Here is a 14,795-nt window from a genome sequence, read left to right on the forward strand (position 1 = left end):
AATCAGTTTGTTTTACTCAGTAACAAGATACTGAATCAATATTCTTTAAATGTGTGTGGTACTGGAGAACACTGCGTCATACCAACAGATTGTTTCCATAATCACGACTCAGGATCTAGTTTCTGAGAAAAATAAATACATTTGGATTATCAATAATTTTCATATTCCCGTATTTATGAGACAATCGTGATTCACAGTTTTCTCATAATGAATAAAATCTGTCTAACAATTACAAAGTGATAATTATGATAATGAGAGTTTTTATTATGATAAATAAATAAAACCTTCATTGTTTTAGTAGTTTTTTCTTTACAATCAAAAATAATAATAATAATAATAATACAGTTTAGTTAAAGGCACCTTTCTCAGCACTCAAGGACACCGTACTATGAATGAGGAAAAGTAAAGGTAGAATAAAATATACACAAAATACAAGTTATACAAATATAATAAAGAAGACCATTAATGCCACTTGTTTTTGTTTCTTTCTCTTAAATCCTGTTTTGAATTTGAATTGTTAGTTAATAAAATTGTGGATCTGTGAAATGTGAGAGATCTTTATAAATGATTAGTTATATAGAAGTTCAGCATTTTTAAACTTTTAGATTTTATTTATTTCTATTGATTCATTCTGGAGATTTTAAATAGCTAATGCTTATCATATTATTTTTTTGTGTGACATTTGTGAAAGACATTTGTGAAAGTGGAGGCCGGTGGGGGCTGCCAGAGGCCCCGTCCGGCTCTGTGGGAACAACAATGACTTTGCTGTAATGAAATAATCTGTGAGGATTACAGGCCGAACCTGAACCCAGCAGGACGGAAACACCAACATGAAGCTGCTAATCACTGATAAGCTCTTCAAAAGCTAATTTTAAACCGTGTCACGGCTTCACTTCACTGATTTATTCCCATTTTTAACAATCATAATTTGGTTTTCCATCCTCCTCTTCCTCAGTGTTCCCCACAGGGGGGCGGTGGTGCATTCAAGGCCTGTCTCACAGACTGGGAAAAACGACTTCCTGCCCCTTAGAATGGTTTTCACAATACAGCATTCATCTTTTTCCCCAACGTCAGGGTTTGTGTGATTCTCCTTCACCTCGGCCTCGTCTGCTTCACCTTGCTGTGTTTCTAACCGTTATACATTCTTATAACCAGTATAACCATTAGATATGTTTCTGTCCTGTCTGTCCCTTATTATCTTTCTTCATTGGTTACAGGAGAGATCTTTGTGTAGCGTCCTTCTCTATGGAGTCTAAATAATGTGATCGTTTTATTTTGTACTAACAACATCATTTACTGTACATTCATATGCGTCTCTGCGTCTCTGCCTATGGACCCTTTTTCATCACGTTGCACTATAATACTAATGGTGGGCTAATAGTGTTAATGTGTCTGTGGAGGTGCAGCTCATTTTGGTCTCTGCTGTAGGTTATTTTAGATATTTCAAATAATGAACATCTGAGAGTTTTTATGTTATCTTAGATTTTAGTTGACAGATTTTTAATAAAAAACATTTCAGATTTTATTTTAGAGACTTTAAGTGACTTTACTGTTGTATTTTATATTTTAATTCAAATAGAATTTTAGAGATTCTATTTAATTTACGGTAGATTATCTTGAGTGCACAACATTAAAAACATCACCTCTAATATGTGAGTATATGTACCTCAAGCATATATTTATAGGATTTTATCATATTTTCTATGATAACTGTATTTTAACTGTGAATATATTTTATCTATTATGTCCTCACATAGTGAACAGTGAATTTAAAAAAAATAGGATTAGAGAAAACAAGTCATAAAATTATAAAATTTCAAAATAAATCAACCAATCAATAAATATTAGTTTGGATTTATTCAATTATATCAATTACAATCAACAGACTGGAGTAGCCCCGCCCACTACACTGTCCTGCTCCGGGATTGGTGGAGGCGTGATGGTCGCCGCACGTCACAGGCGGACAGAGCTGTCAGTCAAAAAGAGGCGGGCTCCACAGCTGGAGCTGATATATGGAGGCGGCGGCGGAGAAGTGGCGGACAGACGCGGCCAGAGGAGACGGGCACCGGGGGCAGCGGGGCGGATAGCTACCGCGGATGAACTACCAGCTGCCCGAGGAGAGGAAGAGGAGTTTCCACGAGGCTTTCTGGAGATGGAGGAAGACCACAGCGAGCAGATGAGACCGCTCCTCACATCTGTAAGTCCCCGCTTTCCTCTCCGGTGTTACCTGTTAGCCGGCGGCTAGCCGAGCCGTACCTCTCAAACTGACACCGGCAGAGAAACTGGACGCTTTCTTCCAAAGATGGAGTCTGCTGTGAGAGAAAGCTCCGGGTCGACTGTCCTGTAAAAGGACTTGTTCGTGAAGGGGGAACTTGAAACAACGGCTGGCAGCCGACGGCTTTTGTTTTTAAGGGACCACGCTTATGCCAGGAAGTGAAGTAACGATGCGTGCCTGATTCTGAAAAGAAGCGAGCCTTACCAGGAACCCCGTTATAAAATGTGGTGATTCTTTGCCACCGAGGCTCCCGTTAAGTATGTTTTAGTTCTCAAATACGATCAAAAGCTGAATTTGTCTCGTACGACATTGCTCTTACATTCGGCATGCAGAACATCCCCCCAGCAGCGCTATTTTTTGATAATATTTCAACTTTTCTTGTTTGTGTGGTTGTCATTCATGTCAGTAGCACTACCGATGGAGTACACCACTCTGTGCGGGAGCGTGCGCATACTTTGGTCTATTTCAGAGTTAAATCCAATTTATTACTTGATATAACTCAAATTTTAATACCGAACGCGAGATTTAGCTAACGTTAATTAGAATCATCAATTAGATTTGTTGTACAACGTATCAAGTTTTGCCGGTATGCACATACGCTTTAAATTAGCCATTTATCCAATGGAGTTTGGACTGTTAACGCTATCGCTTGTATCTTTTGTGGAAGTGGTTAGAGAGGCTTACGCTACTTCATCATCAACTTGTTGAAGTGTGCCTGAGGAGGGCCGTAAACCAAAAGTTTGAAAGCCATTGACAGCAACATTTGGCAGAGCACGTGGAGGTGTGTGTGTGAGTGTGTGTGTGTGTGTGTGTGTGTGTGTGTGTGTGACGGGATGGAGAGATGATTCACACCAGCCTCAGCTGGGAACAGCTGGGCTGAAGCCCCATCCAACAGATGCCCAGTTTAAGTGCCCTCAAGCAAAGCACCTGTTCCAATGACAGGGCCCTCGCCATCCTGCTGGATGCTGCTGTCACCATGGAGACGGGTCAGGAGTCTGTGTTTAGTTAAAGTGAAAGTGAACAATTCTTTTGGAAAACTTTGCTGTTGCTGTTCAGTGTGAGCCCTTTGGTTTGTTATTAGTCCACCAAATGTTGAGTTTTAGCACTTTGATGCCTCTGATAACACTTATAGTTCTCTCAGTCTTTTAAACACTCCTGTAAGGGTGTTGATTCCATTTCCCTGTTTTTCTCCCTCCCACACACTCATGTACAGCGTGACAGATAACCTAGAAGATGTACAGAGTCATCTTTGCCTTCAGTATCCAGTTCATTTTGTTCACTTGCTAGAGGAAACCTTTGACACTGAACCAGCGGGGCGGCTTTTCAGACCAATCTGTTTAATGTGGGAGTTAAAGGACAAATCCTGATCAAAGATAACTCCCAGATTCCTCCCAGTGGAGCTGGAGGCCAGAGTGATGCCATCCAGAGCAGTTATGTTGTTAGAAAAGCGTTCAGAGAGCAGAGGGTTAAATCAGAATAACTTTGTCTTAAATCACAGTACCGTGGGCATCCATGCTGGTCTCAGGGGTTTCTAGGCTCTGACCCTGAACCACAACCCCCACAACCCCCATCTTCATCCATCTTGGGGATTAAGAAGGGTTAAGAGTCACTGCTCTAAACTGTCGGTGCATCAGAACAACTCCAACAACGTGGTCCAAGTTTCCGTGAAGGAGCTTGCAGCATGTTGGACTAATTAGCAGGGTTGTGTCTCTGCCCCCCCCCTCTGTTCCCTCCGTCCTCCAGCTTGTTGTTGCTGGTCTCCGCTCGGTCTTTATCACCAGCAGATGTGTCTTTGTGAGCAGGGTTCGTCTGTAACGCCGCTCGCGGCGGCCTAACGTTTAATCTGCCGCTGACTTCCTGTCTGTGGACGCTCCATGGAGACTGAGGTGAAGCGTTTCACTCCCTCCATTCAGGTCGCCGTGAGCCGTGTGGAGCGGCTCATTGTCTGGAGCAGATGGAGGCAGAACAGGCAACAATAATACAACACTTATGAGGCTCTTTGATGCAGAGCAGCAGCGTGGGGTGAGAGCCGGTCTGAGCAGGTGGTCCTGGACCTGCACGCTGCTGCGTTCAGGGTCAGGCGCGTTCACGTCGAGGCGATTAGTCCGTCGTCACCAGAATAACGAGCAGCAGTTGTGATCTACATGAAAGGAACATGTGAAAGGAACGCAGGTCTGAAAGGCCTCTGCAGCTGTTGGATCAAAAAGGAAATCAGACAAAGAGGTCTGTACGCTGTTCTGGTGATCAGCTGTTCTGGTGATCAGCTGTTCTGGTGATCAGCTGGTCTGGTGATCAGCTGTTCTGATGGTGATCAGCTGTTCTGATGGTGATCAGCTGTTCTGATGGTGATCAGCTGGTCTGATGGTGATCAGCTGGTCTGATGGTGATCAGCTGTTCTGGTGATCAGCTGTTCTGGTGATCAGCTGTTCTGGTGATCAGCTGGTCTAGTGATCAGCTGTTCTGATGATCAGCTGTTCAGATGGTGATCAGCTGTTCTGGTGATCAGCTGTTCTGATGATCAGCTGTTCAGATGGTGATCAGCTGGTCTGGTGATCAGCTGGTCTGGTGATCAGCTGTTCTGGTGATCAGCTGTTCAGATGGTGATCAGCTGGTCTGGTGATCAGCTGGTCTGGTGATCAGCTGTTCTGATGGTGATCAGCTGGTCTGATGGTGATCAGCTGTTCTGATGGTGATCAGCTGGTCTAGTGATCAGCTGTTCTGATGATCAGCTGTTCTGATGGTGATCAGCTGTTCTGGTGATCAGCTGTTCTGATGGTGATCAGCTGGTCTGGTGATCAGCTGTCACAGATGGACAGGGACTGTTCATTTATTTATTTATTATTCTTTCCTCTTTTAAAGCACTTGGAGCTGCATTTTATGTGTAAAAGGTTTTATTGGTGATAGGTGAAGTTTATTATGCTAATTATAATATTAGAGGGCTGCACTGATCGATCAGCTGTGACTGAAGTCAGCTAAATGTGCTTTCAGTACTTAAAGGTCCTCATGCTGCAGTAAGATGTTTCCTGTTTCTGTCTGGTGTCTCTGGATTCATATCACTGCTGCTTTAATCACCTTTTACTGCTGCAGGTGTTTAAAGTTGAGCTCAGTTTAGTTCGGGTGGTTCAATCTGCAGCAATGCATCATGGGATATAAGATCACACGCTTGTGGCGTTGCTGCATCTTTTGCTAATGACGAATCTTCACAGCAGTTTTACCTCAAACAGAGGACCAGGAGTCTGTGATCCTTCCTCAGGGGACCGGGAGTCTGTGATCCTTCCTCAGGGGACCGGGAGTCTGTGATCCTTCAACAGGGGACCGGGAGTCTGTGATCCTTCATCAGAGGACCGGGAGTCTGTGATCCTTCCTCAGGGGACCGGGAGTCTGTGATCCTTCAACAGGGGACCGGGAGTCTGTGATCCTTCATCAGAGGACCGGGAGTCTGTGATCCTTCAACAGGGGACCGGGAGTCTGTGATCCTTCATCAGAGGACCGGGAGTCTGTGATCCTTCATCAGGGGACCAGGAGTCTGTGATCCTTCATCAGGGGACCAGGAGTCTAAACATCCTGTGTTCAGGGAACGATTCAAACAGGGACTTCACCTCTTCATGGGGAACCAATCTAAACCCAGATGATGTCGTAACTTGGTGCAATTTACTTTATTTATCGTCACTTTATTTGTGAAATAAATGTAGTGCAGTGAAAAACTCCTCCACACTGAGAGGGAGCGGTGGAAATACTCCAGTGGAGTACAAGTACTTTTAATTTGTACTTAACGTGCAGTACTTGACTGAAGGTACTTATTCCCTGTCTAATCTGCCCCTGAGGTTTGATTGACAGCTGCAGTGTGCACAGGTGAGTGTAGCCGAGGCGTCCCGGCGTCCCGTGTTGATGTCAGCAGACTCGTCCTCTGGGGGGGTGGCGCTCTCCGGGGGGCTGTTAGATCCTGGCAGGATGGAAACCCGGCCCACAGGGACTCTGAGGAGGAGGAAGGAGGAGGAGGAGGAGGAGGAGGAGGAGGAGGAGCGTGCAGCCGCTTCATACTCGACTGTTAGCTGCTGACCAACAGGACGAGCTCCAAGCGATCGAGTGATCGAGTGGCTCACAGTGATCCCTCATTCAGACCAGTGCAGCAGCTTAAAGGAGTCCAGCAGTTTTCAGCTCAGGAATATTTTAAACTGAACTCTAAATTTGTCGTTTTGTTTGATCAACACCTCAAAATATATTAAATGTACGATTAGAAACAGAGAAAAGCAGCAAATCCTCACATTTATCAACATTTAACCATTATTAGATCTTCAGAATGGTTGACTAGTTGTTTCAGCTCTGGAATATTAATAATGTTGACAAAACAAACTCTCTTTGCTTCATATCTCCTGATCTTCATTGCCACATAAAATATCTGGTTAATTGACACTTTTTACCTTTTTAACGATCAATAGACGATATCTTATTAAATACAGTCCTGCATAAGATTCTCCGGCGTCACGATGATAAACGGAAAACCAGTTTGTTTTTTAATAATATTCAACATTTAGTAGTTAATTTTTAAATGTTTTAAAGTTAAAAAACTTAAAAATAACTAATATTCTAAACACTTTTGAATGTTTTAGTGAGTTTCACTGCCGTCCTGTAAGCTGCAGAGCTTCATCGTCATGGAAACAACAATAACGTCATGGTCAGGTCGGACGGTGGACGCTGCACAGTTTGTCTTCGTCCTGTTCAAGAGATTTACCTGAAGGAGCCCCCGCTGCGTCCTCTGGAGCAGCCCAGTCTGATCTCCAGCGGGCCGGACCAGTGAAATCACCACATAACAACCGTTAAATAACCACAACTCCACATTCCCCCTTGTTTTACAGCAAAAAAGAACATCCTGAAAATGTTCACATTTAACGAACTCTCTTCTTCTAAAACATTATGAACGACCTGAAACTTGTCTTTCTGTCATTTTTACACTGCGGGCCGGATGGAACCCTCCGGTGGGCCGGTTTTGGCCCGCGGGCCGTATGTTTGACACCCCTGCTCTGGAGGCTCCTCTTCTTGAGGTGGAATCAAAATCAAACCTGAATATTTAACCTCTTCATACTTTCTACCATCTTTGTTCTGCTTGGCTCGGTCGTCCCCCAGCAGCCCTTTGACCACAGACCGGTTCAGACTGTGTGTCACGTGGGGGCCGGTGGCCTGCAGCCGGCCTGCTGTGTCCCGTGATCTGACGCCGCCGGTATGAAACGCTGTGTTTCTGCTGCCATGGCGACCACGACACGACGCTAAAACCAAGATGTCTGACAACACGTAGACTCGGCGCGCACTGATCCGGCCTTCGTTTGTCGTTTCCTACATTACCCAGAATGCTTTTCAGCAGCTCCAACAGAAGAGGTGGAAACATAGAAACATGAATGGCTGACGGCTGCTTTATGGGATGTCTTTGTTCGGTCTTTACAGACTCCAAGGCGTTCCTGACTTCCTCCTATAGACCGATTTATTTCTTACTTATTATTTCTGCACGTTGTGGGCCGACACAATCGCTCCATGTGCAGGCTTTGTTCAGCCAGAAAGGATTTTAAAGTGGATCAACATTAGCTCATAGTGGCTCCGTTTAATCGGCTAACAGGAAATCCAGTCTCCCAGTAAGACTTTATAAAGCTCTTCATGTCAGAACGTTTTCATGTTCTCAGACGACAGAAGAGCTTCAGAGCGCTCAGCTTCACGTCCTGCTGTCAGAAACCCTGAGACCTGATGCGATAATTAAACACTAAACAAGTCTATCCAACATAAAGATGAGTGTCCAGAGACCTCAGAGGCCAAATCCCTCCGGGGGTGTCTGCATCCTGTTCCTCAGTGCATCCCAGAGGCCTCCGATTGGATGGAAGTCAACGAGGAAATGATTTATCAGCTCAGTGAACAGTTTCTGCTCTCAGTCTCTAGTTCACAGTCTTCTTCAGCACAGCAGGACGTTCATGTAGTCAGTGATGGTCCATTTAGAGGAAGGTACACCAGGAAGAGGGTCACTGACCAATCAGAGGAGGGTCCTGACTGAACCTGACCAATCAGAGGAGGGTCCTGACTGAACCTGACCAATCAGAGGAGGGTCCTGACTGAACCTGACCAATCAGAGGAGGGTCCTGACTGAACCTGACCAATCAGAGGAGGGTCCTGTCTGAACCCGACCAATCAGAGGAGGGTCCTGTCTGAACCTGACCAATCAGAGGAGGGTCCTGTCTGAACCTGACCAATCAGAGGAGGGTCCTGACTGAACCCGACCAATCAGAGGAGGGTCCTGACTGAACCCGACCAATCAGAGGAGGGTCCTGACTGAACCCGACCAATCAGAGGAGGGTCCTGACTGAACCCGACCAATCAGAGGAGGGTCCTGACTGAACCCGACCAATCAGAGGAGGGTCCTGTCTGAACCCGACCAATCAGAGAAACCCGGTCTACAGACTTTGCCGTTGGTCCCAAACTTCTCCTTCTGATCCTTTTTTAACGCTTGTGGTCACTTGAATCTCTCAGTGGTCCTTGTGTTCCTCCCGGTGGAGAGCAGAGCCCCCTGAAGGTGAGTGGATGCTGTGGTCAGAGGGTGGAGTGATCCGTTAACAGTGTGTCTCTGCATGTCATTCACCCTGCAGCCACTGGGAGGCGCTAGTTCAGCTGGAGCTTCAGAGTCCACTGCATTATTATGCTGTTATTAAAGTCCTGGTCACCAGCAGAGTTGGCTTTAGACCATCCCATCACAGAAGATAGATATTATATTTGTTTGCAGCTCCTATATTGAGCACAAACACTCAGGTGACCTGTTTGAACCGCTGCTCTCTGATTGGCTAATGTTGCCCTGAGCTCTGTGTGCGTGCGTGCGTGCGTGCGTGTGTGTGTGTGTGTGTGCGTGCGTGCGTGCGTGTGTGTGTGTGTGTGTGTGTGTGTCCTGGTGTGTTCAGTACGTGCTGCCTCAGTCCAGATGTGGTTTTTCCTCTCAGCTGGTTCTCCTAATATGGGAGCTGTGCCTCAGGTCTGTGGGGAGTCCTGGGAGTGTGTGTGTGTGTGTGTGTGTGAGAGGCCACAACATGTCAGTAACATCCAGTTGTTGGGAGACTGGGTGAGACGGGAGGAGACGGGAGGAGACGGGAGGAGACGGGAGGAGACGGGAGACCTGCTGAAGGAAGAAATCTCATTTATGTTTGAAAAATCGATGAGAACTGATCTCACTGAAGCTTTTTGCCGGACCAGCCTTGGTCGTCCTGACTGGACTTGAGCTGCAAACATGAACCCAAACGCTGCTTGTGAATCCCACAGAGCCAAATAATGACTCCCATCATGCCTTGCACGTGCAGCAGTGGCTTGTACCGAGCTGTGTGCCGCAGAGGTCGCTGGTTTGAAGCCACGCTCTCCCTGCTGAAGGGCCTCTGAGCCCGACGCCGAAACCCTGCGCAGTTCAAGGCGTTCTTTCCCACAATGCACTGCTTCCTGTTTCCCTCCTCAGATGAATGGTGTTATTGTCCCCCTCGGATCTGCTCTAACAGCTCTGAGCGCCAATAAAGATGATTTGTGGCTCGATTGTTACATAAAAAGTGTGTTTGGGCAGATTTCTATGTTTTTGTCAAAATGTGCCGCTGAACCTTGTCCTCCGTAGTTTCAAAATAAAATGCCTCACAGGAAGCTGTTTCATGAGACGTTTTAGATGTTTACTTACAGACTAGCTCTTCCCAGCGTTGTGGACTCACCTGTGTACACACCTGTGTTTCTAACACCCCCAGCTGAGGGCTACACCACTTCATGTCTCTCTGTGCTGTGTGAGCTGCACACGAGTGCTAGGAGTTCAGATTCTGGGCTTCTCCCTGAGAAATGTGTTCACCTGAAACCAAGAGCCTGTAGTGTCCACAGGGAGCAGGCCCTCAGCCCTCAGGACGTTTCTGTGGTCATTTGGAGAGTGTAGAAGAGCTGCAGGATGAAATCTTTTGAACCCCCTTCAAATGAGAGCCTCCAGCGCTGTACCCAGGTCTGTTGATGCATCCATGGTGGCTCCTCTTCCACTGAGGCCGCCGTGTTTCACTGCCGTGTTTCTACAGTTAATGTGCACTGTGTTAATGTGGTAGGAAGAGGAAGAAGACGACCTTTTAGTGCTGCTAGAAATGGAGGGTCAGACTTCTTATTTAGCACAGCTGGAATCCTCGTGGGCCACCGTAGCTTCTCCTCCACGCTCGGAAAGGGAGGGCAGAGACGTCGGGGATTCAGCTCGATGCTTTCCTACAGTGTATGTTCAGGGTTCTACGTCACGAGGATTTTACTCACATTCGCCCGTACAAATAAATATTAAAGCTCATCACCCAGTCACAGCAGAGACGTTCTCCTGAAGAACAAAGCTGGGAGCGTGGACGGTGAACCTGTGGCCGGACAGACGGACAGTGAGCTCTTTAAATCTCCCCTGAGATGCTGCAGGATGAGCAGCAGACGTGTCTTCAGCGTTCGATAAGAGGGGCAGCCGGTCTGCCGGTCCTGAGGATCGGTCGGACCACATCTGAAGCTTTTTGTTCCTCTTCTGAGCTCTGAGTCTGTGTTTGTTGGTGGGCTTCAGAGCTCGGAGTGTGTTTGTGCTGAAGCAGAAGAGGAAACGTAGAAGCTCTGTGTTCATGTAAGGGCTTGTTGCTGTTCCTTAGTAGAATTCCTGAGCCGATTGGGAAAGAAGCGGTGTTGACTGTGGGGCAGGCACAGGCAGGGAAGAGGAGCCCGACATCAGAGCTGAACACTGGTAGAAACAAGCTGCTGCTACCACACTGGTTGTCTTGAATTGTTGGACCGGACCAGGGCCGGGCCGGGCTGGTCTGGACCAGGGCCGGGCCGGGCTGGTCTGGACCAGGGCCGGGCCGGGCTGGTCTGGACTTGGGACTGTCTCTGAACTGTGTGAATGCTGTCTGGTATCAGGAGTGTCGGGGGGGTGAACTAGTAGTAAAAGTAGTTCAGGACTGTTTCTGTTGGTCTGTTTTGTCTTTCTCCTGCTCAGAAATGTGGCCGACATGTTCACCAGATGCGCCGCCCCCTGTTTTTTTTTTTTTCTTGCTGTGTTTGCAGACATGAGGCTGCTGCTCGCTCTGACAGACGCTCAGTGAAGCAACACGCTGGGCTATAAATACACAGATCGTACCGAGCTGCTGCTGCTGCTGCTGCACGGCGTCTGTATTTACACACTGGACGCCTGGCAGATCCACACACACACACACACACACTGTTGACACTCTGCTGGATCTGCCTCCCACACAGCTGCTCAAACTTTACAGCCGCAAAGTTTTTATCTCGTCTGTTGGATATTTCCCCCCCGAGGTTCCTGTTTTTGGAACCCGAGCAGAGCTGATTTGCCGTAGTCGACCGAGCGGCGATGGGAGACTTTTGGGGAGATATTGCCAGTCAGCGGGTGGCCAGAGCCATGTCACTGGTATGTACTGCTTTCTGTTCAAACACAATCTGTGTGTGTGTGGGCTTGAAGTCAGAGTCTGTAAAGTCGGCGGTCTGGGCCTCGCGTGGTTTCCCTGCGCAGCGAGAGCCGAGCAGAGCCGCAGATTGTTTTTGCGGTAATGTGTGCGCTCAGAGGAGTTTTTGAGCAGAGCGTGACTGACATGTTGGGCTTCGTCGGGCTCGTGAAGCATTTGAGGAAATGAATTCAACAGGAAAAAGAGCTCGGTGACAGAAGTGAACCCACGTGTGCAAAGACTAAGTACACCCACAGGGCAAATACTGTGCTCTGACATCCTGCCACAGCAAACGCACTTAGATATGTTAATATGTTACAAGCTGATCGATGCAGAGTTGATAAATCTGGAAATGATGTTGAGATTTATTAAAAGATTGATAATATGATTCGTCATAACGTCCAAAACCAGGAAATATTAGGAGAAAACCACCATTTACTGTGAAATACTGGTCCAAATATCACAGTTCTTATGTGTCCACTGTTATAGACCTGATATCGACTGATCAATACTATTGGACATAAGTTACATTCCACCACTGCCTCCCTCTCTGTCTTACTCTCTGTATACAAAGTACACTTACTTAAATCTGAGGTACTCGTACTTGTCGTCTTCGGCCACTCTGTACTTGTACTTCACCACATCTCAGAGAAAATGTTGGACTTTTTTACAGCGCTGCGTGAAGCTTCACCTCGTTTAGAAATAAATAAAACCATCAGCCAGCTGATCGACATGAAATTAATTGGAAACAATTAGATTTTTAATAACTGGACTTTTTTTACAAACTAAACTGTTTGTGGTTGACTTGACTGACTTTGCAGCAGGAAGTGTTCAGAAACAAAGAAATCTAAACCCGTCCACGATGCTAATGATCGTTTTTAGTGCCGAAGCTGTTTGTAAATGACAGTAAAGTGAAGAACTCTGGACTGTTGGTTCAGAGTTTCTCACTGTTTTCACCTTTTTTACAAACCAATCAATCAATGTATTGATGGAGAAAATGATCAGCAGGAGAATCCAGAATGAAAAAGAATCATCAGCTGCAGTTTGAGATGAAATAGTTCAAAAATCCTGCTCTTCTATCAGTGATCAATAACCTATAATGATAGAGAACAGAACAGTACAACAGTCACTGAGACACTTTTCTGTTTTAAACTCATCTAAACTCTAACTGCTGTTGTCACGAGTATTTAGAAACCTGAGAAGAAGCCAAGACGTGTCCTCCTTCCAGACGGCCAACACGACTATAAATCTGAAAACTGATCTTTGAGTCAGAATCATCATCTGATTCCTCCGGGCCAAACTTACTATTCTTAGAGTAATTTCAACTGAATGTACGCACCACGTTATCTCTCCTGCAGTCACTGGAGACATTCAGATTCTTTCACGGGAGAAAAATGGAAACACAACACTGTAAAACTACTCTAAGTAAAAGTCCAGCATTTGAAATTCTACTCTGCAAACCAGCAAACTGTACTTAAAGGATTACCCTCAACCATATCTGTCCATACCCTGGTGTCTGAGTGACTGGGAGGTAGTAAAAGTGTTGGAACTAGTCCAGTAGATCACCTCAGCCAGCAGCCACCAAACGGGCTGCAATGGCTGCAACGTGATCCTTTGGGACAACTGCACCTGATCACAGTAGGTCCACTAAAAGAGCTTGTTTGATCCACTGACAGGCTCAGAGTGTTATTCTAAGTGTGTGACAGCATCATGGAAAGGATCCCTACAGAGAGAGACCTGGAAGATCCTTTTGGTTTAACCACAAACAGCACACACACCAGACTACATTCACTAAAACAGGGATTTTAGAGAACAGGACATGGGAGCTGCTGCTCTGCTGCTGCCTCCATCAGTCAGTGTGTGTTGTTGTGTGTGACTCTGTGCTGCATCCACACTAACACTTACTGACCATCACCACAGAATAACACAAACAAATGAACTGATTGAGGCGGCGGTAGGCCAGCAATTCCTGGGTGAAATGACAGTTTTTGTCAATAGAGTCTGGTGTCTGAAGAGAGCAACATAAGGGCTGTTTGAGGCTGAACACAAAAGGATCTTGGACACACTTAAAGTACAGTCTGAGCCTGTCAGTGGTAAAGACACCTGTAAGATAGATAGATGGATAGATTTTATGTTTTGTCACGTCGCTCTCTTCAAAGACACCAGACTCTATTGACAGAAACTGTAACTTTCCACAGGAGTTGCAGGTCTATCGCTGTCTGGATCAGATAGATTGCCGGTGTACTGTACGTGGCCCCTGTACTGTTTTAAACAATAGTGTCAACTGTTCTGTTCTCAGCAGCAGTTTCACTAAAGGTCAGATTGACTCTCACTTTCTGCCGCTGTGGGTTTCTGCAAACAGTGAACTGCAAACACCTCCAAGCACCTTCACAGGCACAGTGATTTAAACTGGTTTAATTCATTTATCATTCACTTAGAGCTGCTGATTTTCTGTCAAGAGACTAATTAAATTAATTAATCAGCAGAACTTCCATTCAGACTGAACAGCACAGAGGCAGGTTTGAGTCAAATCTGCCTCCTCCTTAGAGACACGAAGCACATGTTGAATCCCTCAGAGTGACTTCCACTTCCAGAGGACAGCGTTATCTCTGATGTCCGTCCTGAATAAACCTCAGAACTTAGAGGAAAAAGAAGGCTATTCAGAACTTGCTTGAGAATCTGCCTGTTTTTAAGTTTCCATCAGTTGTCCGTGCATCCAGCGGTCCACCGCAGACGGGAGCTGCTGTCTGCTGGTTCGTTGTGCTTTTAATGGTTTGCAGTTCAGATGAAGTCTCTGTATGAGGTCGTGAGAGTTTGGGACCAGCAGAATTTCTAAGAATAATGCTAAAATTAAGTGCATCATGCGTGTAGAGATGCTGAGCTGTTGTGGTCACCGAATGCTGTAACAGAGGCAGAAGCAGCACTTCCTGTTGTTCTGGTTGGTTTAGCAGGCGTTGTGATGACAGGAAGGGAGGAATCCTCTGAGCCCGGAGCGCCCGCCAGAGTGTGAAATCTATACTTGACCCCAGTGAACCGGATGGATCCGTCACTCACAGCTTATGTGGACG

General features: G+C 46.2%; 1 protein-coding gene across 2 annotated transcripts in view; it reads left to right on the forward strand.

Annotated features, from left to right (window-relative positions):
• The first annotated feature begins 11,501 nt into the window (after nucleotides 1-11,501).
• The window catches only part of LOC139205779 (sodium bicarbonate cotransporter 3-like), a 40,550-nt gene continuing 37,256 nt past the window's right edge, over nucleotides 11,502-14,795 (forward strand). The window contains exon 1 of one of the 2 annotated variants that reach the window (XM_070836095.1): nucleotides 11,502-11,693. In XM_070836095.1, coding sequence (XP_070692196.1) covers nucleotides 11,637-11,693 — 57 coding nt within the window. In that variant the 5' untranslated portion in view covers nucleotides 11,502-11,636. The remainder of the gene's footprint in view (nucleotides 11,694-14,795) is intronic. The other variant, XM_070836096.1, reaches the window with a different exon arrangement.

The sequence above is a fragment of the Pempheris klunzingeri genome, chromosome 8 (genome assembly GCF_042242105.1).
Source record: "Pempheris klunzingeri isolate RE-2024b chromosome 8, fPemKlu1.hap1, whole genome shotgun sequence".
Taxonomy (NCBI): Eukaryota; Metazoa; Chordata; class Actinopteri; order Acropomatiformes; family Pempheridae; genus Pempheris; species Pempheris klunzingeri.